This window comes from Paroedura picta, chromosome 3, assembly GCF_049243985.1.
Source record: "Paroedura picta isolate Pp20150507F chromosome 3, Ppicta_v3.0, whole genome shotgun sequence".
NCBI lineage: Eukaryota > Metazoa > Chordata > Lepidosauria > Squamata > Gekkonidae > Paroedura > Paroedura picta.
In genome coordinates this window covers 132559813-132586517 of record NC_135371.1, presented here as the reverse complement: position 1 = coordinate 132586517, position 26705 = coordinate 132559813, and the positions used below count along the sequence as shown (strand labels likewise).

Below are 26705 nucleotides of genomic sequence, written 5' to 3'. Positions count from 1 at the left end.
GACAGAGAGAGAGAGAGAGAGAGAGAGAGAGAGAGAGAGAGAGGGCAAGCTGGCAGAGAACTCTAAGTATAGGCCCAGCAAGGCAAACAGCTGCTCCTCAACAACCCAGTTTCCCCCGGGAACTCTCACCACATGTCTGATTCCCAGCACTCAGGGACCAAGTCTTTTTGGATAGTGAGGTCCAACAATAGCACCGGGCTTAATTGCACTTGGCATAAGGCAGCTTCATGTGTAGGCATGTAGAAAGAGAGAGTGTTCTCTCAGGGAGTGTGGGCAAATGCCCCTGAGACAAGGGAATTCAAAGCATCTGCAAAGTGGTGATGATACTCCAAGGTAAATTCTGTGCTCACCTGAGAGCTGGCACTGCCGGGGCAGAGAGCGTGGCATTAGGTTCCCTGCCTGGTGCAGGCACACCACATTGGCAATCTCCTGCTGACACTGCTTACTGCTGGCTCTGGCTAAGGCAGACAGTGCATCTTTCCCTGTGATCTCACACTTGGGGGTGAAGTTGTTCTCGGTGGGCTGCGGTGCCCCTTCCACACTGCCTGTGTCCCCATGCTGGAACACTGCCAGCTGGGCATCCCCTCTGAGTTCGGTCAGGTTCCTCCTGCTCGAGGAATCCAGGTAGATTGGCATCCTGCGTCCAGGCTTGTGCTTCACTGTGACGGCTCTCACTACCTTGGCCACCAGAACACCCGGATTGTCTGGGCGACTCTTCCATCTTCCGTGCTTTCGGCTCAAGCTTCCCCGATGGCCTGCTGAGCTGTCGGAGTCCTTTGATCCTTCCCCATTCCCAAGTACCTGGGTCTTCTTCTGCCGTCCCTGCTTCATTTTCAATCACACACAAAAAAAGTAGGAGAGAGAGGAAGAGATCAGTACTAAACTACCAATCGCTAAATAATAGCACTCCCTTCTTTTTTAAAAAACAAACAAATTTCAATAGCTCCATAGTACAAAGGGCTATGCCATTTGTCTTTGGCAGTTGCTTCAGCTATGGAAAAATGGCAACCATAAGCCATTGGTGGTTATGTTTCAGACATTATCAAAACATTCTCTTGACCACAGCAATAAAGTAAACTGATAGGTTCTTAAGTACTATGAATGACAAAACTTATATATATATATATATATTGCTGACATATATACTTGGCACATTTAACGCTACCTACCTTGGCTATTCTTCTGTAAAGTTGGCAATTGTTATTCTCATTTCATAAAAGGGGAACAAGTGTGGCCTTGGTAGAACAAAGAAAATAGATTTATTGGAAATGGATAAAGCCAATGTGTTAAATTGTAAATTTTAAAGAAATTATCCTTTTGGGGAGGTGGGGATTAGGTTCAAATTGTCAACGTTCTGTTCAGAATGGGAAAATCTCTGTTTCTTGTGTGAGAGATATGGCTTAGAGCGTCAATGGTGCCAGTGGAGTCGCATCACAGGAAGGCAACTCCTCCCCCATCCCATGCAAGGCTTGAAAGGGACACTGGAACAGAAGCACAATATGTGGAGCTACTTGGGAGTCTGCAGGGGAAGAGCAATTGACAAAAAATTCTCCCTTCTCTCCTGTGCAGATGCAAAAGCTTTTCTGCTGGGCCAACAGAACAGTAACTTAGGATCCAAGCAACAGAATAATTTTTCCAAACATTATTTTGATGTTTGTGCTGCCTGAGTTAAGTTTCTCTAAGATTGACAAAGCTCACTCCCATATAAAGACTGTAATTTGAATTGACACGTTGCAGCTTCTCCCCACTGACTGTGTGCAATTTTATGCTATGCATTCTTGGGCAGGTCATTATCACTGCATGGCAGAGGTAGGATCTGAACCCAGGTCTCCTAACATCAGCTTTTAACCGGATAAACTACAACTGGCTCTCAGATCCTCACATCTACCAACTCAGACATGCTCAGTGGGCCCAAAGTACCCCATCAATGATATATCCTTAACCATCTCCTATTATATTAACTGACAGTCTCTCAGCTGACTGAAATAATGAGGGCAATATCAGAGAATGGAGGCAGTTTTTAAGAGCTCATTGTCTGATTGCAGCCTGGCAGTGTTTGTGTTCCAACATGTCTTCAATGAAACGGAGTTTAGCAGAACTCACAGTGATTCTAGCAGTACCCTGGAAAAAGTCAAAACTACCCCCTAGAGGCATGGCTGCAATAGAAAGGTGCACATTTGGGCGCGGCTAGTGTCCTTGCCAACTGGATAGTGCCCAGGACAAGCAGCACATGTCCATTATCACCATCCCACGCCCAGAGCAGTTTGGGGATCTTAACATTTTATTTAGGCAACACATATCAACAGACAAAATACTTCCCAGCCTTCCCATCCCACTCATGTTTTCAAAATCCTAACAATGCTTTGGGTAGGTAAAAAGATGTAAAAAGCTTTCATGCAAAGTTATGTTAGAAGAAAGACCCCCCTCTCCCTCCTGAGGAAAAGTAACTACACCAGGAGCATCTTATGTAGTTCAACTCATGCTCCCATTTAATTATATGAAAGCAGGTAACACTTGTCATTAGGGAAATCATTTACATTTCTCCCCTTTCCTCAATAAGATGGTCTTCTCCTACACTGGCAAGTATCCAACTATTCTGACAGGAATGTGAAATTTTCCTGTGTTTCTGTTTCCTTCTGACTGTGGGAAAGATAATCTCCAGGGTGGAGTGATCTGTTGGGAAGGGCTGGCGCGAGGAAGGGCAAGGTGGAAAAACTGCTCCTCCTTCCTCTTCTGCCAGCACAACTCCATGGAGGAAAGTGGTTGATTTCATGTCACTCCTCATTTCCGCCCACTGACCTGCATGGCTGTTCTTCCACAAGGATCCTGCAGCTTCTGGAATGAATTTTCCAGTGATCAAAAGGGGCTGCTGGAATGACTGTGTGGTGGGATAGGCACCAATATGTCTGTATCTACCTACCATGCTGTTAAGGATGTAAAGGGCTCCCCTTTGCTCAAAGGAAACAATGATCTGTCAATCATCTTCCTCGGGATGGGTTCAGAAGTCAAAAGAGCTCTGAAGAAAACTCTGAGGTGCTGGAATTGCAATTCAGACCCAGGCGGCAGCAACAGTGACAGTGGGAGGAAGTTTGTGGCACCCACTGTCATTGTTGCATCGAGCCCAAGAGACGCTGCCAGTACCTCAGTGTTCACTGGGCACAGCTTGCTCCTGTCCATTAGCAGCCCTCTGAGGCAGCTGCCCAGGACTTTCCCAGTATGCCAAAGAGCCAGCTCATTTCATCCCAGCTAGGCATCGGCACCCATTCCCTGCATTCAAATGGTCCAAACCAGGGTGGTCAAATTGTGATTCAGCCATGATTTGGCCTATTAGAATGCCTACTTCCTATAAATCCTTTCCCAGCTGGGGAGGGGTTTAAAGGGAGCAGACAGGATATCTGTCATCTGTCATGTTTGGTGGGCACTCTCCTTCCCTCCTTCTCTGGCAGCAGAGACTCTGCGGTTTGGGAAGGGGGGGGGGATAGAAGTATGTGCATAAAAAGTCCTGAAACGTTTCAGATTCACCCGAATTGATTTGGCCAAGTCATCTCCAGCCAAATCTGAAAATGTATGAATTTTTGTGCGTGTGACATGCCTAATGTTCACTTCAGTAAGTTCACACACATGTTACTGTAGTAAAGGGGTGGGGGGAATGGTGTCCTTTCCTTGATGGGAAACTGGTAAAGGTAAAGGTATCCCTGTGCAAGCACCGAGTCATGTCTGACCCTTGGGGTGACGCCCTCTAGCGTTTTCATGGCAGACTCAATACGGGTTGGTTTGCCAGTGCCTTCCCCAGTCATTACCGTTTACCCCCCAGCAAGCTGGGTACTCATTTTACCGACCTCGGAAGGATGGAAGGCTGAGTCAACCTTGAGCCGGCTGCTGGGATTGAACTCCCAGCCTCATGAGCAAAGCTTTCAGGCGGCTGCCTTACCACTCTGCGCCACAAGAGGCTCAAGAGGGAAACTGTTAGGCTGAGGAAAACACCCTGGGAACCACCCACCACCACCTGGGACCTCCAGAGAACATTTAGGCCACAGGTGTTGCTCATTGTTATGCTGAGGCCTTATTAAGGCCTTCCCTTAACCTTGATCCGGAAACTGGAGAGAACCATCCCAGATAAGTAAATTGTACTACAGCCATTTACTAAATGTTATTTTTATTGGTGATACACGCAGTGTTTTACCTATCAGCTTTTGTACTAGTGCAAAAGAAATAATTAATAGACCAATAAGGAACATAATTCTAGCATTTTTGCTCAACATTGATAATTTGTTGAGCTAGAGTCCTTCTCCCCGCTGCACTTGCCCCCCCCCCAAACATGGCCCCAAGGCCGGCTTGTTCCCCCCAACTCCCACCCACTAGTTGGCTGCCCTCCTGGCCTACACAACTGCACGAGCAAACAGCTCATAGGTGGCCGCAGGCCATGTATGGGTGGGCAGGCAGCAGCAAGGGGTAGCATCATGGGGTCCCCCTCCCCCAGGCCCTCTTTCCTGCCTCTCCGTGCTACCAGCTCCCCCTCCCATGGCACCAAGGCTGGGGCTGGCCTCTCTCCTTCCCAATCCCCAGTTGCTGGCTGGACGACTATCATCCCCCCTGACCGTGGTCCCAGGGCCACCTGCCTCCCTCCCTCCCTGATTGTGCTTGCTGTCTGGCTTACCTGTACAGCAAGCTGGCACTTCTTCCTGGTGGAAAAAGTTGGAGGAGGATGCAGCCTGGAGAGGGGGGCGGGCAGCCTACCTGATTGGCCAGTTTTAGACAGACAGCCAATCAAGTAGGCAATGAGTCCCAAGTCTTGCTACCACCCCTGACTGGCTTTATTCCTGTTACAGATTTTGTAACACGCCTGTCGTCTCATTAAGGCAACTTATAAATAAAGTAAGTAAATAAATAATTTCTCAAGGTGGTGGTTTCTGTTCCTTTTTTTCTCAAAGAAAAGCTTCTTATTTTCTTTTGGTGCTGGAAATTTCCTTGAAGCCTTTTACCATGCAATTCAATGCAGAATTATTCCAGTCAAATCAATGGCTTAAGTTTGGCACAACTCTGCATGAAATTGCACTGTCAGGCAATGAGGGCCCATGACTGAACTTCACTTATAGGTTTACAGCCAACCTATGGAGAAGTTACCTTTGAAGCGGGTGCTTCCAGGTGGGGTGTTAATTACGCAAGGCACATGGGGAAGCGAAAGGGATTGCTACATGGCAGCGACTGTCTGAACAGTTTCCACTTAACTGGGCATTTATCTGTCTGGAAGGAAGTGTGTTGTGATTGTCGGGACAATGGTGTGTGACAGCCTCCTCTGGGCACATTTGCTTGTTATGGGATGTGACTGACCCACCACACTCTCATAGCAACCTTGAGCTATCAAGATGTACCCCAAAGAGGGTTTCTCCACCACAAGCAATTAATTCAAGATGATTGAGGCTAATTTGCCTCTATTAAGCAATCACCCAGGCAGAAATAGGGAAGCAGGATTGAGGGACTGAAGACTGGCAGAGGAAAGCTGAAGAGAATTCTGTGGAGAGCCTGGAGCAGGGATTCCCAACCAGGGCTTGATGAGAGCTCCACAGGGGCTCCCCCACCTTTCCCCTATATCCTGCCTTAATAGTCTCACCCTGAACACAGGGAACTGGCTGCTTCCATTGACCTGGGGGTGGTGTTCTTCCATAGTTATCGTGCCTGGGAATGCAGTTGCAGCCTATTCCTGCCTCAAATCACCTCCTTTCTCCCTCCTCAATCCTCCTCAGCCATGGCAAAGAGGTGTGGCCAACTGACATCACTTCCGGGCCAATTCTGTGGATCCTCAAAGCTTGAAAAATATTTTGGGGACTCCTCCATGGTCAAAAGGATGAAAAAGGCTGTCCTTGAGGAAGAACAGCAGTCTTCCCCACACTGAACCATGATGCAGGGTGACTGCTGTCCATCAGTAACCCAATCTTATCTGTCCATTCAAATGTGTATATGACTAAGCAATATGTAAGTACCTTCAGGCCAGAAACAAAGAACTGCCTTACTGTTCAAGTATACAAACTATCAGTCTGTCTCTTGCATCAACTAGCAACTTCAGACAAAGAAACAGAGAAATCATAGAGCAATTACTGTCTGCATCAAGTCCTAGCCATTCCCAAATTGTTAGGTTTAGTGTGAAGAGGTGTCATCCACATGTATCAGCTAATTGCTAATGATGGGTCACCCTCAAGACATTTTCCTATGTCTGTTCCAATGCATTGCAATTTACAATACAGTAGACGTCAACCCCCCCCCCCATACATAAGTATTTAAAGAGAAGCAATGTTCAGAGTGAGGCTGGGGTTGATTAATCTCTACAGCTGTCATCAAAGGGCCAAGTGTGATATATTTCAGCTGCGATGCAACTGACGCGCGCGCGTGTGTGTGTGTAAAAATCAGAGCAACTTACTTGAATGTATGAATATGACTTCTTTGCATGAGGGACACTCTCCCTTCTCTACATCAATGGGAACACTTGTAAAGTAAGGATGCAAATCTGGAATAAGCCCCTCCGGCAAGGCTGTTCACATGAATGCAGCCTCAGAAACACTGTCATTTTGAATGTACATCATCAGCATTACAAGAAAATAAGTAAAATTATTTCACAAAACCTTAGCCACCATAATACTGGCTAGAGGGTTAGGATGACTGATATCCTTGAAGACTGTAGGTCAGTTCTGCTTCAGTGCAACTGTATGTAGAAATACTCCACTATAAAAAACATTGAAACCAAGGGCCTTCTACTAGAAGAACTCTGCACAGAATTGCACTACCGTAAGTGCCATACAAGGCATGTGTACTCAAAAGAAGGCCCACTGCATCTACTGCTGTCAATTCCTATGAAAGTGTGCATAGGATTGTGGGCTTCACTCATACAGAATGACCGTGTCATCTCAAGCAGAGTGATGATCATCTAAGCCCACCGACTTCAACGGACTTAAAGGTAAAGGTATCCCCTGTGCAAGCACCGAGTCATGTCTGACCCTTGGGGTGACGCCCTCTAGCGTTTTCTTGGCAGACTCAATACGGGGTGGTTTGCCAGTGCCTTCCCCAGTCATCACCGTTTACCCCCCAGCAAGCTGGGTACTCATTTTACCGACCTCAGAAGGATGGAAGGCTGAGTCAACCTCGAGCCGGCTGCTGGGATTGAACTCCCAACCTCATGGGCAGACAGATTCAGACAGCATATCGCTGCCTTACCACTCTGCGCCACAAGAGGCTCAACGGACTTAGAAAAGTGTTAACTCAACTTAGGATGGTATTGTGAATCTAGTCCACCCACGTATACTTGAATTACTGAGGGGGCACATAGACAACTGGCAAAACCTCCCTTTTATCATCTAGGACAGGGGCAGCCAAACTATGGCTCTCTAGATGTCCATGGACGAGTTACCATGGGCCCCTGCCATGGTAGTGCTGGCAGGGGCTCATGGTTGTAGCCCACTGACATTTGGGAAATCACAGTTTGGCCACCCCTGATCTAGGGAGACAATGTCCTGGAAGCAAGAAGTCTATTTCCCCACGCCACTTGCCTTCTCTATGGACAGCTCTGCAGCCACTGACCACATTGTAGCCCTAAGAGCTGCACAAGTTACAGAGTGCTGTGCTGATGCACTGCTGGGGGATTTAGTCCTGGCCATCCTTGCTGGAAGTCAAGGGAAAGGCGCCCTTTGAAACACAAAACATGGAATATTATATAGTGGAATAAGTAGTGATAATGAAAGCATTAATATAGCGGCAATACTGCAAGAGACCCTTGTTAAATATTAAATATTATATTAAGATTTAGATGAGGAAGAGCTAGAGAGAGAAGAGCTAGAGGAATCTGATGAGGGGGAGAAGGGGAAATCTAGATATTTATTAATTAATATTAATCTATTATTTTATATAATACCACATAATGTATACTATTATTATTATTTATTAAGCTTCTATACTTCCTTTCCCAATAATGGGCTCAGGGTGGTTCACAAGATCAACAATGAAAACATACTCTCGTTTTTCTTCAGATCGCATAAATCATGAAAACATATACAATACAATTTAAAATGTCCACAGTCCAACAATAGTTAAAATTAATAAAACATCTAAAATCTAATTCTAACATTTAATCTCTCAGATGGTTCCAAATCCATAGGGCTAGCAACTCTTGCTTGAATGGTTATGTATAATCTTTTTTCTCCTTTATTTATTGATTTTATTCATTCGGCTTATATACCGCCCTTCTCTGTGAAGTGTTTATTTTTCTTTGAAAACTAAAATATTACAAAAACAACAACAGAATGTCTTTCGGGTGGATGCAGAAGCTCAGCGATAACTAGAAAGCAAAACAAAAAACAAAAAACAAAACACGGTTGTTAGAATGAAGCACAGCAAGGATCTCAGCCTGCTATAAAAGCATGAGTATTTTAAAAACCCAAAGGCCAATCTGTGCCACAAAACAGAAGTGTTTGCACCAGCTAGCATTTCTTACACACGCCCTGCTTCTCAGTTAATGGCCTAACCGGCCAACTTCTACTCTACTTTAAGGAGCAATTCCATGTTATAAAAATCGGCTAAGTACAAGCAAAGATCAAACATTTCCCTGGGTTTCCACTTCAAAAATGTATCCTAGAGAGAGGCCGGAACAGGCAGAGATAACAGCTCATTAGTCACCAGCCTGAGCCATCTGTTCAGAGACTTACAAACCTGTTTTCTCTGCTCAGGAGGTGAGAAATGAGGAAGGAGATGAATAAACAAGGCATGTTCTGCTCCCCATCCAAAGCCACACATCCTGGCAGGGTCAGCCATGGACCTTCAGGAAGGAGATGCTTGCATCCACTTTGAAAGGGAGGAGTTCCACCCCATCTTTTGTTGGGGAGGTACAGAGAGAGAGAGATGCTTAAGGGCTTGTGTCCCAGAATCTATTATCTCTCCCTAGAGCAAAATAATTTTGTTTATGCTGAGATCTGAACTCCCAATAGCATCTGTGCAAACACCTCTGTTCCTTGCCAGCATACTCCCTTAACCCGCACACAGCCAGGCCCCTTCACATCCTCTTTCCAAATGAAGGACAAATCTGTTCTCTGTGGCATACGACTTGGAGAGGTGAGTGACCGGGCAAGGAAAAGGACCCCTTCTGCTGGAACACCCATCCTCTAGTCCCTCCTTCAACAGTATGCATAGCTGAGCATTAAGGACAGGCTTCTTAAACAGCCAGCACAGACGTGGCTTACAGGTGAATTCATCTCTTCTCCCAGAAGGAGCTCTTCATCCAGCCTCTGACAGGTGAGAGCACAGCATTCCCATCCCAGTCCTCTCTCAGCTGCCAGTTCATGAGCTCAGTGGCTCCTAATTGCTGAAAGGGACCAATGCGAGCCTTTCTGCATGAGTTGCAGGGGTAGAAATGTTTCTCCCCACTTCTTTTACACAGCTTTTGGCTGCATCCTCTTCTCCTCGTGTCACCAGCATTCTCCTATGTGCTCTCACTCCCTACTTCTTTTTGGCTTCAGTTGTGCCAAGCCCTCCGGACACCCAGCATCTCTGTTATCTACACACAAAGTAAAAAAAAAAAAAAGGTCCATCATATTTCGCTCTTTACAATATGTTAGGACTGTGACATACTGTAAAGAGCAAAATACTGTAGACTGATTTTTTTACCTTGCTCATAGATAAAAGAGATGCTGGGTGTCTCGAGGGCTTGATAGAGAATCCATTTCCCAGGATAGTGGTTTTACTAATATAGCTGCCCTTGTAGATTTGCTGCAGCCAGTTAAGGGCATCTGGCACAACTGAAGCAAAATGAAGAAGGAGAGAGACAGCACATATAAGAATGCTGTTTAGAAGCCCTGTCCTTAATGTAGATGCAGTTTACAGGTGGACCCATCTCTTCCACAGTATACATCTCTTCTCCCAGAGGGAGCTCTTCATCTAGCCAGATTCTAAATAGCAATTAAACCTCAGTTTGTCTTGCAGTCAAAAAACAAGCCACAGTTTGTTGTACACCAAGAAACCCTCCCAAGGCTCATTCCCTTAACAATAAACTGCAGTTTTTCATTACGTCAAACATTAATGCTCTCCCCCTTTCCTTCCTTTAGGGGAAGAGTCTCACAAGTCCTCCTGCAAAATCAAGAGCAGGATAACCAACCCTCATAGGATGGAATGGAAAGTGTTTGTGTTTCTTACATAACATAACATGAGAAGTGTAGGCAAACTGACATTCAACATCCATTTATAAAAACACACCAAAAAAATTAGACCTGATATGGCTTCCAGCGCTACAGAAAGGACACATTCAGCCTTCAGAAGAACTAAATAACATTTATTTTTAAAAGTCGATAGACTAGTAGAGTGTTATTGTGCTTGGTGATGGGGGTGGGGACACAGCCTTGCTGCTGTTCGCCACTTTAAGGTTAGATAAGTGCTCTCATGGTAGAGTGCTCTCAACTTTTGAAGTGCAAAAAAAAAAAGACCACTAAACAGTGCATGGGAGGCGGAAGAGAAGCTCTGTGTCACTAGGGACACCACAGGTGTTCTCACATAGGGGATTGTGACACTCACACAATCATAGAATCATAGAGGTGGAAGGTACCTTCTGGGTCATCTAGTCCAACCCCATGCACTACGAAGGACACTTACAACTCTATCGCTCATCCACTGTACCTTCCACCCCCTTGAACCTTCACAGAATCAGCCTCTCCATCAGAAAGCTATCTAGTCTCTGCTTAAAAAATTCCAAAGATGGAGAACCCACCACCTCCCGAGGAACCCTGTCCCAATGAGAAACCGCTCTAATTGTCAGGAACTTCTTTTTTGGATGTTTAGGCAGAATTTCTTAGTCTCCAAATCCCTTAACATCTTTGTTGCCCTCCTCTGGACACACTCTAATTTGTCTACATCCCTCTTCAACTGTGGTGCCAAAAACTAAACACAGTACTCCAAGTGAGGCCGAACCAGAACAAAGCAGTACTATCACCTCCTGTGATCTGCACACAATAAAATCTCATTTGTCTTTTTAGCCACCGTCACATTGCTGACTCATAATCAATGTATGGTCTACTAAGACTCCTAGATCCTTTTCACACATGCTACTACCAAGACAAATCTCCCCCGTCCTATATTGGTGTATATGGTTTTTCCTACCTAAATGCAGAACTTGACATTTGTCCCTATTGAATTTCATTTCGTCCAGTTTAGTCCAGTTCTTGAGCCTATCAAGATCATCTTGTATTCTGATTGTGTTTGCTACCCCTCCCAGTTTAGTATCATCTGCAAATCTAATAAGTAACCCCTCTAATCCCTCATCCAAGTCATGTATAAATATGTTGAACAACACAGGCGCCAAGACAGATCCCTCAGACACTTCGCTTGTCACTCTTCTCCAAAAGGATGCTGAACCATTTACAAGTACCCTTTGGCTATGATCTGTCAACCAGTTATCAATCCACCTGACAGAATTAGGATCCATACTGCATTTTGCCAACGTCAACAAGAATATCCTGTGGAACCTTATCAAAAGCTTTACTGAAATACAGATAAACTATGTCCATAGCATTCCCAATCCAGCAAGGCAGTCACTTTCTTGAAAAAAGAAGGTTGGTCTGACATGATTTGTTCTTGCAAAACCCATGCTGAGTCTTAGAAATCACAGCTCTCTGTTCCAGCTGCTCAAGGACTGTCTGTTTAATGATTTGTTTCACAATTCTGCCAGCTACAGACGTCAAGCTGATGGATTCTCCTTTTTCCCTTTCCTGAAGATAGGGACAACATTCGCCCAACTCCAATCATTTGGCACCTCATCTGTTCTCCAAGACGTGTCAAAAATAATGAACAGAGGTTCAGAGATTACACATGCAAGTTCTTTTAGTACTCTTGGATGCAATTCATCTGGCCCAGAAGACTTTGTTTAATTTAAAGAAACTAGGTCATATTCTACTTTCAAGTTTCCAAATAGCAACCCAGAGATTTACTCTGTAGCACCGCTGCTACTGATGGAGCTGCAGCAGATGTGGTTTCTCCTGCCTGCTACTTCCCCATACTATTGGCCCTTTCTCTCTCTCTGCTACAGTCTACAGGGCTACAGGTATGTTCAAGGCAAGCTGGAGGGTAGGAAAAGGTGTGTGGAATGAAAATATGAGTAAAAGAACAATATAGGGAGCAGCCACACTTGCTCTTTTCTCGTATTGCAGGTCATTTCAAGAGTTCAGAACAAACCACTGTTTTGCCAACTATTCACTACCAGGGAGCATGGCATTTTCCCAGAGACAAAATATTGCCACTGGAATCCAGAATTTAGTGGCAACAGGAACACAACTCTGAAAGTTGATGTCAGGATCATGTGGAACAAATGAATGACAATAACATGCCTACTTATCAAAAAACAACACATAGATTTCTTTGGAAAAGCTCCAGGACAGTGGTCCCCAACCTTTTTATCACTGAGGACCGGTCAACGCTTGACTATTTTATACACCTATATTGTAATGTCTGTCTTCAACCAAAGGCACCCTCCTATAACTGCACACCCTCCTATAAATATCTATATTAAATTAGATACTGTCTTCCTGAGCATATTACTGGTGACACCTTACTTATAGAGACTATTCAGGACAGATTCCGGAGAAGAATGTCTTTTTGATGTGACAGATTCCAGAGAGGAGAGGAATGTCTTTTTGATGTGACAGATTCCAGAGAGGAGAGGAATGTCTTTTTGATGTGACAGATTGCAATGAAGAATCTGGTTCATCAAAAATGATCAGGAGTATTAGGGCATGATTAAAATGTACTACTAAATACATAGATTCAGGTGGGTAAACATGTTGCTCAGAAGCAGCAGAATGAAGTTTGAGTCCAGTGACACCTTTAAGACCAACTAAGTTTTATTCTGGGTAATAGGGAAAAAGCCCGTTGCATTCAGGAATACAACGGGCACTAGATGGGGGGGGGGGAGAAGAACTGTGTGGATGGCCTCCCCCCTCCCCCGGACCTGGAAAGGCTGGAGGCCCCCGGGCTAGGCACAGGCAGCTCTCACACAGCACAGATCTGCAGCCTCAGAGGGAAGTGGAAGGAGGCGGGGGTGGACAAGGGTGAGGGGACAGAAGGCAAATGGCTGGCTGCTGGACAGACAGGCAAGCCGATTGGAGGAGGAGGCACTCAGGGGCGGGATAGCCGTCCTGAGTGTGTGTTAAGTGCTGAATGGCACTTAAGCCATGAGACACACTCCTCCCCCTAGGCCTTACTAGGAATATTAAGTGGAACAGATTAGCTTTCTTGGTATTTGAAGAAGTGTGCATGCATGCAAAAGCTTCTACCCAGAATTAAACTTCGTTGGTCTAAAGGTGCCACTGGACTCAAACCTTGTTTTACTAAGTAAATAAACACCCTGACCTGGACAGCCTGATCTCATCAGAGCTTGGAAGCTAAGCAGGGTTGGCCCAGAGTATTTATTTATTTATTTATTTATTTAAACCAATACATAAAACAATCTATAAACATGTGAATAACTTTACAATAATAACCGTATAACAATGTAACAGTATAAATAATATAGGCAGTACAACAATGCAACAATATAAACAGGTCCAGAGCATGTTGGTGGACTTCTGAGGGGGGGGCAGGGGGGAGCAGGGGCCTTTCAGTTGCTGTTGATTGTGTCTGGTCTCAACCAAATGCCTGGCGGAAGAGCTCCTTTTTGCAGGCCCTGCGGAACTGTTTAAGCTCCTTGGTAGGATCTCACCAGGGATTACCAGGGTTGCTATGCAGAGGCCGGTGATGGCAAGACACCTCTGAACATCTCTTACCTTGAAAACTCTACCGGGTCACCACAAGTTTGCTGTGACTTGACAACAAAAATTTACATAAATCAATAACCAGTTACCTCATACACTTGGAGAAGAATGGGTGAACAAGCACAATATACGTGGGCAAAAGCAGCAGTCCTAGTGGAGAGAACTATGGAATGTTAGGATGAGAACTCTAGGCCACCATTTTGTGTCCATGACCCAAACCCTATATATGTATAGAGCTCCAGCTTCCAAACATGATAGCATTGACCGATTTCAGTTCAAAACCTGAAGAAACTCCCATGAACAATGCAACTCCACTTCTTCAAATAAACATCTGAACATTTTTCCCAGCCCTGATACCATTTAAACAAGAGGTGTCAGAGATTAAATGGAGGACCTTTCATGTGTAGAGCATATTTTCTCCTCCCCCCTATCAAAATGTCAATAAATCACAGAATCACAGAATCATAGAGTTGGAAGGGGCCATATAGGCCATCTAGTCCAACCCCCTGCTCAACGCAGGATCAGCCCAAAGCATCCTTAAAGCAGTGGTCCCCAATCTTTCTGAGGCTGGGGACCGGCAGGGCATCGGGCCGCGCCCCGCGCATTTGCATACGCAAATGCGCCATGCGTGGCCAAATCGCAGTGCAGCCCTGATTCCCTCTCCCCGCTCTCCTGCAGAAAGAAGCTTCCCGGGCCGCAAGCTTGCGGCCTGGGAAGTGTTTTACTGCAGGGGGGGGCGGGGAGAGGGAGCCGCGGCCCGGCGCCATGGCCTTCGCGGCCCGGCACTGGGCCGTGGCCCGCAGGTTGGGGACCACTGTCCTAAAGCATCCAAGAAAAGTGTGTATCCAACCTTTATTTGAAGACTCCCAGTGAGGGGGAGCTCACCACCTCCTTAGGCAGCCTATTCCACTACTGAACTACTCTGACTATGAAAAAATTTTTTCCTGATATCTAGCCTATATCGTTGTACTTGTAGTTTAAACCCATTACTGCGCGTCCTTTCCTCTGCAGCCAACGGAAACAGCATCCTGCCCTCCTCCAAGTGACAACCTTTCAAATACTTAAAGAGGGCAATCATGTCCCCTCTCAACATCCTTTTCTCCAAGCGGAACATTCCCAAGTCCCTCAACCTATCTTCATAGGGCTTGGTCCCGTGGCCCCAGATCATCCTTGTCGCTCTCCTCTGTACCCTTTCAATTTTATCTACGTCCTTCTTGAAGTGAGGCCTCCAAAGCTGCACACAGTACTGCAGGTGTGGTCTGACCAGTGCCGTATACAATGGGACTATGACATCTTGTGATTTTGATGTGATGCCCCTGTTGATACAGCCCAAAATGGCATTCACCTTTTTTACTGCTGCATCACACTGCCTGCTCATGTTTAGCTTACAATTCACAAGTACCCCAAGGTCTCGTTCACACACAGTGTTACCTAGAAGCGTGCCCCCCATCCAGAATCACAGAATCATAGAATTGGAAGGGGCCATACAGGCCATCTAGTCCAACCCCCTGCTCAATGCAGGATCAGCCCAAAGCATCCTAATGTTATTACATGTCTTTTCAAGTGCCAGATTTGCTGTGTTAGGTTTGTTGTACCTAGGTCCCTGGGAGCAAACAGAGGAGGGTTCACGAACTCCCCATGTTCAATTTCTTGAACATTTCAAGGACAGCAATCATTTACAATCAACTTGGATGTCATTCAGAATGTTTTTTCCCCTTCCTTGAGACAATTTTATGGAGATTTCTTTCGGTTGTTACAACCTGAGGGCATGGCCAAATAACTTAGATCACTATGGTTTACCACACGCATACTGGGCGTCTGCACTTCCCGGTTAATTAAATGTGCAATACGGTTGCCCTCATGGATATCATGTTTCATCAATGCATCCCTGCAGAAGGTTCAGTTTCTCCATCTCTTAAAGAAAAAGAAGTCGTTAGACCTTTACTAAACAAACACCAACTCTAGTTTCAGCAGATTTGAATAACTCGCTGGTATAAAATCTGTCTTTCTTGAGAAAGGTCTTTGGGAAGATGACAGTAGCTCCAGGTATTTCCGCAGGGAGCCTATCTTGATTTCTTTTAGTTTTTGCTCATGAACCAGAAACATATATGGTTGTTCTGATTGATGATGACCCATGCTGGTTCTCTAATGGGGACAGTACATCCCTACTGGTTTTTCTGGATCTCTCAGCAGCTTTTAATACAAAGGACTATGAGAGCCTTCTGAACAGTAGGGCAGAGATGAATCTGACTAGTGCTGTGCTTGTTCACCCCAGTCCTTTCTGAAAGGTTGTGCTTGGAGAAATCTGCCAAGCCACATAGCCTATGAGGTCCCACAAGGTTCCTTTTTTTACTCCTGAAAAAACACTGGGAGAGATTCTGTGGTTGAAGTTATGGTGTCATCAGTATTTAGATGATACTTAACTTTGTCCTTTCAGTCAACATCCATGGAACCTGTAGATGACTGTAAACACCATTGGGAAGCTGCAAGGACCTGAATGAGAATAGCTAGCTTAAAATGAAATCCAGATAAAATGAAGGTGGGGATAAAGGTGAGCTGGGAAGAAGTGGTCAGCTTGCACTACATGGGGCTGGATTCCTGCTAAAGGAGCAAACTCTGTTTCAGCACGCTCTTGGATGCCTTGCTGATCTTGGATGTCCAGGTTGACAGAGGTAGCCAAGATTGTGTTGTTCCAACATAGTCTGGATCAGCAGCTGCAGCCTTTCTGAAAAAGGCAGACCTGGCCACAGTCAGACTTTGCCAGCATACAGGCCAGAGCACTGTGACATGGCATGTGTGAGGCTACTTTTGACTTGGTCTGGAAACTTCAAAGGTTCAGAATATGGTGACCAGAGTGCTTGCAGAAAACGGCTACAGGGAGCACATTATTGCAATATCATGCCAATTATACTTGATGTCATTGTTTTTCCAGGCCTAATATATTACCATTTCCACCCAAACATACCATGCTTGAAGGAAGACTTCCTGCAGTTGGAAGATTCTACTGCTGGGAAGCGGCAGAAGGGCTTTTCAGAAGCCACCTCTACTCTTTGGAATTCACTCTCCCAGCACCGATGGTTCCTTTGCTACAGAAACTGTGGCATCAGCTCAACCCCCCCCCCCCCCCGGCCTTTTTTAAAAGTCAAATCTGTCCCTGTTGCTTGTCGGCTCCGTGTCAGAGACCTACCCATCCTCAGCAGATGGCTCCTTCAGGTGATCTACATTGTGCAGGAAGGCATCTGGATACTTCCTCACCAAATGGAAGGCTCAGGAACCACTGACTAACACCATGACTAGAACCAATGAGGAATCCAGCATCTCAGAAGAACCCCCATCAACCATGGGGAATTTTGCTGCACACTTGTCTCTGAATATGATTAGACAGACCTCGCTTGGCTTTAGAAGATGGGTGATTGGCAGAAGGAAGAGACCAGATAGGTCACAGCAGAGGCTTCAGTGCTGAGTCTTTAGGGAAGGGACCACTGAGACCCTCCACACCAGAATGTTATTTATTTTTGTCTGTTCTGTATGGATTTTGATCCTGTAAACCACCATGAGTAGTTATTTCAAACTGGTGGGGGGTAGAAATTCAAGCAAACAAAAACAAACATGTGGTCTTAAATCGTTGGAAAGTAGTATTTCTGCAGCTTTGTTAGAATGTAGGAAACACAGAATGGGAGAAACTTTAAGGACATTTAGTTCAAGGTGTGGCTCTCTGCACATTAAATCACACACAAACAATTTGCACAAACCTTGCTGCAGATTATTTCCTCTCATTTAAACTAGAGTGTGGTTGAAGCACAAAGAAGGAATGAACTATTCAAGGAAAGGAATCATTTTGCAGAATTATCCAAAGGGCAGATATGAATGAGCCTCTCTCTCTCTCTCTCTCTCTCTCTCTCTCTCCTTCCCTTCCCTTCCCTTACTGGATATTAGCTTGATCAAGGGGATTTTTCTCCTGGACCTTGAACAAGAATTATTCAATATATTCAGATGAATCTTATGGCTAACCTTTTCTGACATTAATATCATTTCAGAATGCAACTGGGTGGCATGATGGATATCCCATGGAAAGTTGGCAGGGCATAATGAAAGGTACACAGTTCTGGAGGACTCTAATATATGACTCTTCTGAACATGTAGATCAGCTCCAAGCCAACCAACTGGGCTTGGAGTGTGAGGCAAAATCCATCAAGGAGGCCTTCAATATAACATTTATGTGTTCTAGCCATGGAAGTCCACCTATCAGATTATTGGACCTTGGACAACAGCTCTCATGAAAACCACAGTAGTACATGTTTCTTGTGGAAAAGCCCCAGTTCTTATTTATGCCTTCAGCATTATGGGTTGACTTGCTGCAGTCAGAATCTAGAAGATGGTACATAAATGAAATATTGCATACAGATTCTCTAAACTCATTAATGGGTTCAAGTTCTCACAAAGTGTTCTGGATATGTGCTGGGTGTTTCCAAAAATACAACCATATTTCTCATGTTCACAGTCAGGGGGCAAGCACCAATAGATGTCAGCCCAGCTACACTGTTTATTGAGATGATGTTCAAAAGATCTCCCTTGAACTTTTAAGAAACACATATGAAGAAGCCCTTCATATCTTATTTCCTTAGAAGAATAATGTGCTGTTGCGTTGCAACCAACTCAAGGTGCTCCCACCCATGGACAGAATTGAGAGGGTGCAGAGGAAAATGATGAGGATGATCCGGGGTCTGGGGACCAAGCCCTATGAGGAAAAGCTGAGGGACTTGGGAACGTTCAGCCTGGAGAAGAGGAGGTTGAGAGAGAACATGGTTGCTGTCTTTAACTATTTGAAAGGTTCTTACTTAAAGGAGGGCAGGGAAAGGTTCCTGTTGGCAGCAGAGGATAGGACTCGCAGTAATGTGTTTAAACTAAGAGTAAAACGGTTCTGGCTAGATACCAAGGGGGGAAATTTCACAGAGTAGTTCTGCAGTGGAATTGACTGACTAAGGAGGTGGTGAGCTCCCCCTCACTGGTGGTCTTTAAGCAGCAGTTGGACAGATATTTATCCTGGATGCTGTGAACAGGAGGTTGGATTTGATGGGATGCATGGCCCCTTTCAACTCTATGACACAAACAGATGTAGTTTGCCATTATTTTCCTCTATGTTGCAACCCCAGCCTTCCTGGGTGGTCTCCCATCCAAGTACGAACTATGGCCAACCCTGCTTAGCTTCCAAGTTCTAATGAGCTTGGGCTACTTGGCTATCCCAAAGCAAGGAATAGAAACAAACAGATATCTTCATTGTCAGCCATGGAAGAAAAGCAGGGCATCATCATTACCATCATCATCACGCAACAATTAAATATATTATTTCTGATGAATGCTACAAATCTGACTAGAAGATACTGGAGAAATGTACTTTATCTTGACTATACAAATTCCTTTACTTATGTAAAGCAGGAAATTTAACGTCAGATACAACAATGATGTTCTGTTCAATATCATCTCTGTGGTTTTGAAAGCCTTTCCAAAGATGATCAAGGACATCATAAGAAAAACTCTACATGGATTCCAAACAGTGCAAATGAGTGATCACTAACATTGAGTTAGACAACTTATGCTATACCACAAAGTAATTCATATACTTAAAGCACCAAATATGCTTTATAAACACATTAAAGGAAGAAGTTTCATCTTCAACTTTTACTTTGCTGATCAGAATTACTCCTGTGTCCAACTGGCACATATAATCTGCGTTATTCTCTCAGGGTCAAGAGAGAGAAGGAAAAACAGTAGAAGGATGTATCTCAACCCTGAACATGCATCAGTTTTTTTTTCTTTTCATATGATCCAATTTCCAAAATACTTAACATCGTTACTTCCAATAAGACTTCATCTGAAAGCAGTTTTAGATGCCTGTTTCAGTGAATTGTTTTCCTGTTTACTTTTTCAAGGGGTTTGAGCTGGATGTGAATTCCCATCCTGTTAACAGGTATTCTATTCACAAGTTAACCAGTAAAGGAAAAACTGAAGACATGTACACACCTAAGTTTAGGGGGTGGGGGAATAAAGTGCATGCACACATAAGCAGTGGTCATAAGAACTGGCTAAACGGTACACACAGAACACTTACTTCAGTGATTGCCTGCCATCTCCTAAACTCATTCAAATTTATATATGCAAAAAAAAGAGAAAAATTATCTTGATTGCTGTAGCTCATGACACACTTCAAAGGCAGCCATTGGTGCCAAGTGTCCAACCCCACAGATACTAATGCTAATAAAACAGTTCTGTTTGGCAGCTGTTACAACATGCTGAGCTACTTATACACATGGATTGGGCAGTTTTCACAACTGCCTGCAAAAGAGGCGGGTGCCATGGCCTAAAAAGGATCTTTAGAGAGCAAGGATGAAGACTCCTGCCACAATTCTGTCCCTTCAGTCCTCCAGCAGTAAAGAGTGAACATCTAGGACTCTCTGCAACCTCATTTGGGGGTCTTCCTTAAAGGTAATTCTTATACTTCAAACTGCTTTTGGAAAGTTAAGCTGTTTGGAGTGCCAATGCTGACACAAAAGTGCAATTCTCAGCTGTGGTGTGTCCATTCACTTCAATAGGCTTAGAAAAGCGTAACAGTGCTTAAGGTTAGATTCAAGTGGGTAGCCGTGTTGATCTGAAGTAGCACCAATCGCACCTTTAAGACCAACAAAGATTTATTCAACAAAGATTTATTCGAATGCAAGCTCTCTTCCTCAGACTAATGAACCACCATCATAACTGTGTAGATATAAGGTAAAAGCAAATTATGGTAAATTAGTAAACTGTGTCATAATAGCCAAATTAAGCCATATAATGCCATATGATAATTCTTTGCTAAAACAGCTTATCAGTCCTTTTGAGTTCAGCTGTAGTTCACAAAAACATTGGAGAAAGAAAAAAGTCAAGGCTAGTAGTTAATGGCAGACACTTTACCAGTTGTAAAAAGAAATAATTAAGAGAGACTAGTTTCTGGCCCCATCCATCTCCACCCAAGCGTGGAAGCATCCCTGCAAGTGACAAGCTGTGCTGACAATTATCTTGTCCTGAGTCCAGAGAGGTAAATTCCATACATATTAATAACATCAAATTGCAGTCACATTGTCCCAAATAAAATAAAGAGAAGAGGGGGATTGTAAGGAATGTGGACATAAGAGTTGAATGAGGTTAGCATGCATAGTGAGATAAAAAACCCTATGTCCTTGTTGAGTCCAGGGTATGCCATTGTTTTGAGTGTTGTGATAACTTGCATCTCTGCAATCTCCCTTTCTAGTCTGTTCTTGAAGTTCCTTTGCAATAAAACTGTTACTTTGAGGTCCCTTGTTGAATGTCCTGGAAGGCTGAAGTGTTTAAGGTTGAACAAGTACATATTTTACATAAATAAAATGATAAAAAGGATAAATGTAAGAAATGTAAAATTCTGCATTTAGGCAGGAAAAATCAGATTCATCATTTGTCTTGGCAGCAGTATTCACAGTAAGGAACTAGGAGTCTTAGTTGACCAAAAACTAGTCAGCAATGTGACTCAGTGGCTAAAAAGGCAAGTGGGATTTGGGGCTATATCAAAAGAAGTATAGTAGCGTGAGATGATGGTGCCGCTTTTCTATGCTCTGGTTAAAGTGTTCAGTTTTGGGCACCACAATTGAAGACAGATGTAGGCAAACTGAAGTGTGTCCAGAGGAGGGTAATAAAAATAGTGAAGGGTTTGGAGACCAAGCTGTATGAGGAAAGGCTGAGAGAGCTTGGTCTGTTTAACCTGGAGAGAAGATGACTAAGAGGTGATATGATAGCCATCTTCAAGGGCTGTCACATAGAGCAGTGGTCCCCAACCCCGGGCCGCGAAGGCCTCAGCACCAGGCCGTGGCTCCCTCTCCTCGACCCCCCCCCCCCGCAGCGAGAAGCTCGCCAGGCCACTAAAGCGGCCGATTAGCTTGCGGCCTGGCAAGCTTCTTGCTTCGGGAGGGGGGGAGTGAAGTGCAGTGGATGTGCTGCACATGCGTGGACATGCTGCGCGTTTGCGTCCGACGGGGCCGCAAATAGGCACACATGACAGTTTTGCGCATGTACGTTTGCGCTGGGGCTGCCGCACATGCGCGGGGGCTGGGTCACCCTCCCCCCCCCGCCTCATGGCAGCGGTCCGCGGCAACGAAAAGGTTGTGGACCGCTGACATAGAGGATGGAACAGAGTTGTTTTATGTTACCTCAGAGTGTCAGACCAGAACCAATGGGTTGAAATTAATTCAGAAGAGCTTCTGGCTAAACATCCGGAAGAAGTTCTTGATAGTTCAAGCAGTTCCTCAGTGGAACAGGCTTCCTTGGGAGTTGATAGGTAATCCTTTTTGGAAGTTTTGGAAGGGGCTAAATACCATCTGACAGAAATGCTGATTCTGTGAACTTAGGCAGATTGTGAGTAGGTGGGCAAGAAGGCATTGTGTCGGTGGTTGGCTCTTGTGGCCCTTTCTTGCATGTCCATGGAAATGCCGATTGCAACTTTGGGATTGGGAAGTGAATTTCTTCTAGACCAGACTGGCCAGGGATTCTGGTTTGGGGGAGAATCATCTGGCATGGAATTGGGGTCACTGTGGGTGGGCAGGTAGTTGTGAATTTCCTGAATTCTGCAGGTGGTTGGACTAACTGGCCCTGAAGATCCCTTCCAACCCTATGAGTCTATGTTTGAGCCGCTTTTACATCAAGGCCACATGATAATCAGGAACATGTAGCCAGCTTCTACTGCAAAGCACGTAGTCACATTTGTCCCATGGACCAGTTTAAAGCAGTTCACAAAGGTCACAGTGTAGATCCCCCCAGGCATCCTCATTTCCAGGATACTCAAATCAAAGCAATTCAGTGTTAGTATAATCCCCCACTCCTTCTGGGCCTGGGACTACTTCACATCCCATCCTATCCTAATACATTTCCCAAGCACTGGAGAGGGGACCAGAGCTTAATAGCAGAACACAACATTTAATGACCCAGGTTCTATGTCCCAGGTTCAGTCCCGGACATCTCAAGTTAGAAGACAGGGCAGAACCAAGAAAGGCCCTCCCTGGAGCATTTGACTGGCCTGAAGGAGGGTGTCAGCTCTCTTCTGATACTCAAACAGACAACTGGAGAAATGGGTCACCTACCCACTACCTAACCATGCACCCTGAAGCCTAAGCTGATGCATCAAGTTTTGGGAATGGGTATCCTGATGGTATATTCTGCCACTAAGGCATCAACTCCCCAAATACCAAGCACTAAGACCCCTTAGCTACCATGGACTCCTCCCTAATAACATCTTCAGGTTCCTGCCACAGCAAAATTACAACACTGCTTTCTTATTCAGATGCACTAAGACTGCCATTTGATGCACATCGATCTACTCGGTAGGAAGGTCTGTTGAGAGTGGCAGTTTCCTCAGAGTCAAGCATGCATAGGATCGACTTTCACAGCTCTTTTATGCCTTAACACCTCCCTCCCCATATCAAGCACCCCCTTGCCAAGTCCTATTTTAAAAATGCACACTTCCCAGTATCCAGGCCCGGACACACACACACAAACACACACACCCCTGAGTTACCACCCCGAAAGCACTCAGGAGCACAGCCCCACCATCCAGCCGTCCGGACTTCCACCGCACCATCACCATGCCCAAGGCATCATCCCCGCAGCCCAGCACCGGGCGCCACCTAGTCCCATTATACCACCCACCGCCTCCAACGGCGGGTATGCCCCACCCCGTTCCCCAAGCCCTCCACAGCCTGCCCCACCGAACCCACCTCTGCCCTCGCCCCCCACCCTCCTGGGCGGACGGGCTCTCGTCGCTTCTGGACAGCACCCGCGCATCCCCACGTCCGCCCCAGGCTGCCCCGATGCAGCAGCAGCAGCAGCCACCGCCGCCCCCAGCCCAGCCCAGCCAGCCCAGCCCCACCACGATCTTTCTCTCTCTCTCTCTCTCTCGCCCTCGACGCCAAGGCGCCCCCCCCCGGGCTGCGCCCCGTCTCTTTGCCCTCTCGCGTGACCGCTGCGGGCGCCCGCTGCTGCCCTGCCCTGCCCTGCCCGTCTCACCTCCCCCTGCGCGGCGTCGGCGTCCTCCTCCTCCAGGCTGCTGAAGCTCCACACCACCAGGCCCTGGATGAGCAGGATGGCCAGCGCCGTGGCGATCGCCAGCTTATACCGGCGGACCAGCTTCTGCACCCGGACGCTCGCCACCATCTTCATTCCAGGCGGAGGGAAGGCAGGGAAGAGGGCGGCAGAGCGGAGAGCCCTGCAGACCGCGGCCACGAGCACGCACGGCGCGGCGGGCCCCGAGCACCCGCACGCGGGGGGGGGGGAGGGGAGGGGAGGGGAGGGGAGGGGCGGGAGAAGGGGGCGAGCCGCTGGCCAACCCCGCGGCAAACCGGGCCAAGCCAAGCGCGCCGGCGAGGGGGTCGGCTGCGGCCATCGGCCTGCAGCCTTGGAGGGAGGCCTTGGGACCCTCGGCGCCCACACGGGAGTCGTCGAGGAGGAAGCCTCGTCTGCCAAAATCGATTCTCGCCGCGGACTGGGGCGGAGGGAGGGGTCAGCTGCACGGCTCTCTAGTCGTCCAGACTTTGCACGTCTAGGAATAGCGTGGGTGGCATGGGATGCCCGCGGTGCTCCAGGTCTTTGGAGGAAAGGGAAATGGAAGAAGCCACTTCGTGCCGCTTGTCTGCGTGACACGCCTCTTGAGGTGGAAATAGATAAGCCCTGCCGGGCCCCTCAGGAGCCCTCCCCGCGAACTCTGCACTGGGCAGCATGGCACAGTTCACAAGTGGACGCTGTTCAGCCAGTTGCTTGACCACCGCAAGCGCTGTTACCCACACGGCTGTTATCGCTGTGGTTTTTGCGACGTTGTTATGCTATGCTGTACTTGTGCCATGCCCTCTCACGTTCTGTGTAAACTGCCCCGAGCCGCAGGGGAGGGCGGTATATAAATATAATCAATCAATCAATATCACAATGCATCAGGAGGCCATTGTGGGGACTGGCTTCCTGATATATCTGTTGAGAATGAGGGGAAATGACTGGTGCTGCCATTCTCGAGTTACACCTCAGTTTGTGGTGGATCTGGTGGTCTCTTGCCAATCATTGGGAGGGGGGGTATACTGGGCCACAACCCAGCACTAATGTGGTACTCTGTTTCCTGTACTGTGTTTCCCCAGATGTTCAGTAGTCTATGAGTACTAAAATGTGTGATTCAGTTAGGTTGTTACCCAAATTGGAGGTCTCCTGAACTTAATTGAGGAAATTAGCAATTTAATTGGACAGGTAACTACAGTGAGAGGCAAGTAACCACAGGGTCGTCTTCCATGTGTACTAGGGACATTCCCTTAAGAAACTCTAAATAAACCAGTCAAGCGTAAACTGGAAATGGTCTTTATTAGAGAGAGTTAAAATGATACAAACGAGCACAGAAAACACATAACACACACAAGATGGCCTAAGGGAAACAAGAGGTGAAGAGGGATAGCATGTGGGGAAAAGAAGCAACCATCACACCTTGAAGGGGGAAGTCTGCGGATTCAGCAAAATGGCCAGTGCTTTGTGGAAAGAAGGAAGAGACAGACACACTTGTGGGGGTATGTGCAAGGTGCCTGGAACACATACCTGGAAGAAGAAGGCAGGTCCACATGCAAGTGGGGGTGTGCAAAGAGTCACAGAACACATAGATACAATTGGTGCTGGGTACTCTATTTTTATGGAAAATGTTACCTCAGGCTATGCTGACATGCTAGCCCCTAAAAGTATATACTGATGAGATTTCATCTGTGTGACAAGGATCGGAGGAAACATATGATGGGCTTGTTGAGGAATGGATAATGCTCTGGGAGAAACCTCAGTGGGTTCCCAGGTTATAGGCTATAATGTTGCTTGCTGAACCTGAGTAGAATGTAATGTTTCTCGATGATCCCTTGAGTTCCAGACGATGAAGGGAATGAGAGACAAGCCTGTTGTCCCAAAGTTATGTATTTCTCTTGAGAAGGGAGGAATCTATTTGTGGGTTCCACCACACTGAAAAGCTCCTACATTTCCACAAAATCTAATCTAAGTGTCCATGTATGTCCTGGGGATTGATATCTGGCTGGCATCCATGTTACTATTCCTGCTTAGGACCTGACTGGATTTGGTGTTGGAGATGCAACTGATACTTCAACATTAATTTCAGCCAGGCAGTTAGCTGCCGATTCCTGATGCAATATTAAAGGAGGGTATTTCTAAATGGCTGCCTATAAATTAATTTCAGTGTGAGGAGAGGTCTGTCTGTTTCTAACAATGTGAGTTCCTGGAGCTCCAGTGTGAGCTTAGCTATATGGTTAACTAAATACCAAAGCATCACACATGGCTTTAAGTTTGGTTAGAATTAGAGAAGGGATATAAAAACACAATTCCTCTAAGAAATCTATTGGGTCAGAGAAGATAAACCCTGCTAAGTGCACAGAATATACGTAATAGAGACACCATATGAAAGGGACCTGACATGGTTACCTTCCATGCTGAAGATCCTAACCTCCTGTTATGAATGCCGCTTTGTTGTTGATGTGGGAAGTATCATGTCATACACTTTGCTCAACTGATGTCCCTGTTACATACATTACACTCATTAGCTGATCGGCACCAGGAATTATTTAGTTGTGGCAGCCATGCTGCTAAAGTAACATTTTAAAAGCTGCTACAAGACCCTATTTGAGAAATAGAAATAAATCCAGAAGAATGTAATTATGTTGGCAGGAAGGAATTCTGCCTGTCTAGCTTCTCATATGGAATTACCTTCTAAAATAGCATATCCATTTAGCACCCAGATAAGGAGTGCCAGATCTTCAGTAGTAAGTGGAAACCAGGATCAGACCATCAAAAACACAAGAATTAGAGGATTAAAGGGTTTACAGCTTCCGTGCTCCTAACTGTTTTTGTATCACCTAT

General features: G+C 45.9%; 1 protein-coding gene across 2 annotated transcripts in view; it reads right to left on the bottom strand.

The window, feature by feature from the left end:
• XYLT2 (xylosyltransferase 2) overlaps positions 1 to 24233 on the bottom strand; it is a 43904-nt gene extending 19671 nt beyond the window's left edge. Inside the window, exons 1-2 of one of the 2 annotated variants that reach the window (XM_077327917.1) lie at positions 23832 to 24233; positions 351 to 825 (exon numbers count right to left, since the gene is read on the bottom strand). In XM_077327917.1, coding sequence (XP_077184032.1) covers positions 351 to 825; positions 23832 to 23984 — 628 coding nt within the window. In that variant the 5' untranslated portion in view covers positions 23985 to 24233. The remainder of the gene's footprint in view (positions 1 to 350; positions 826 to 23831) is intronic. The other variant, XM_077327918.1, reaches the window with a different exon arrangement.
• Between the last annotated feature and the right edge of the window lie 2472 nt (positions 24234 to 26705).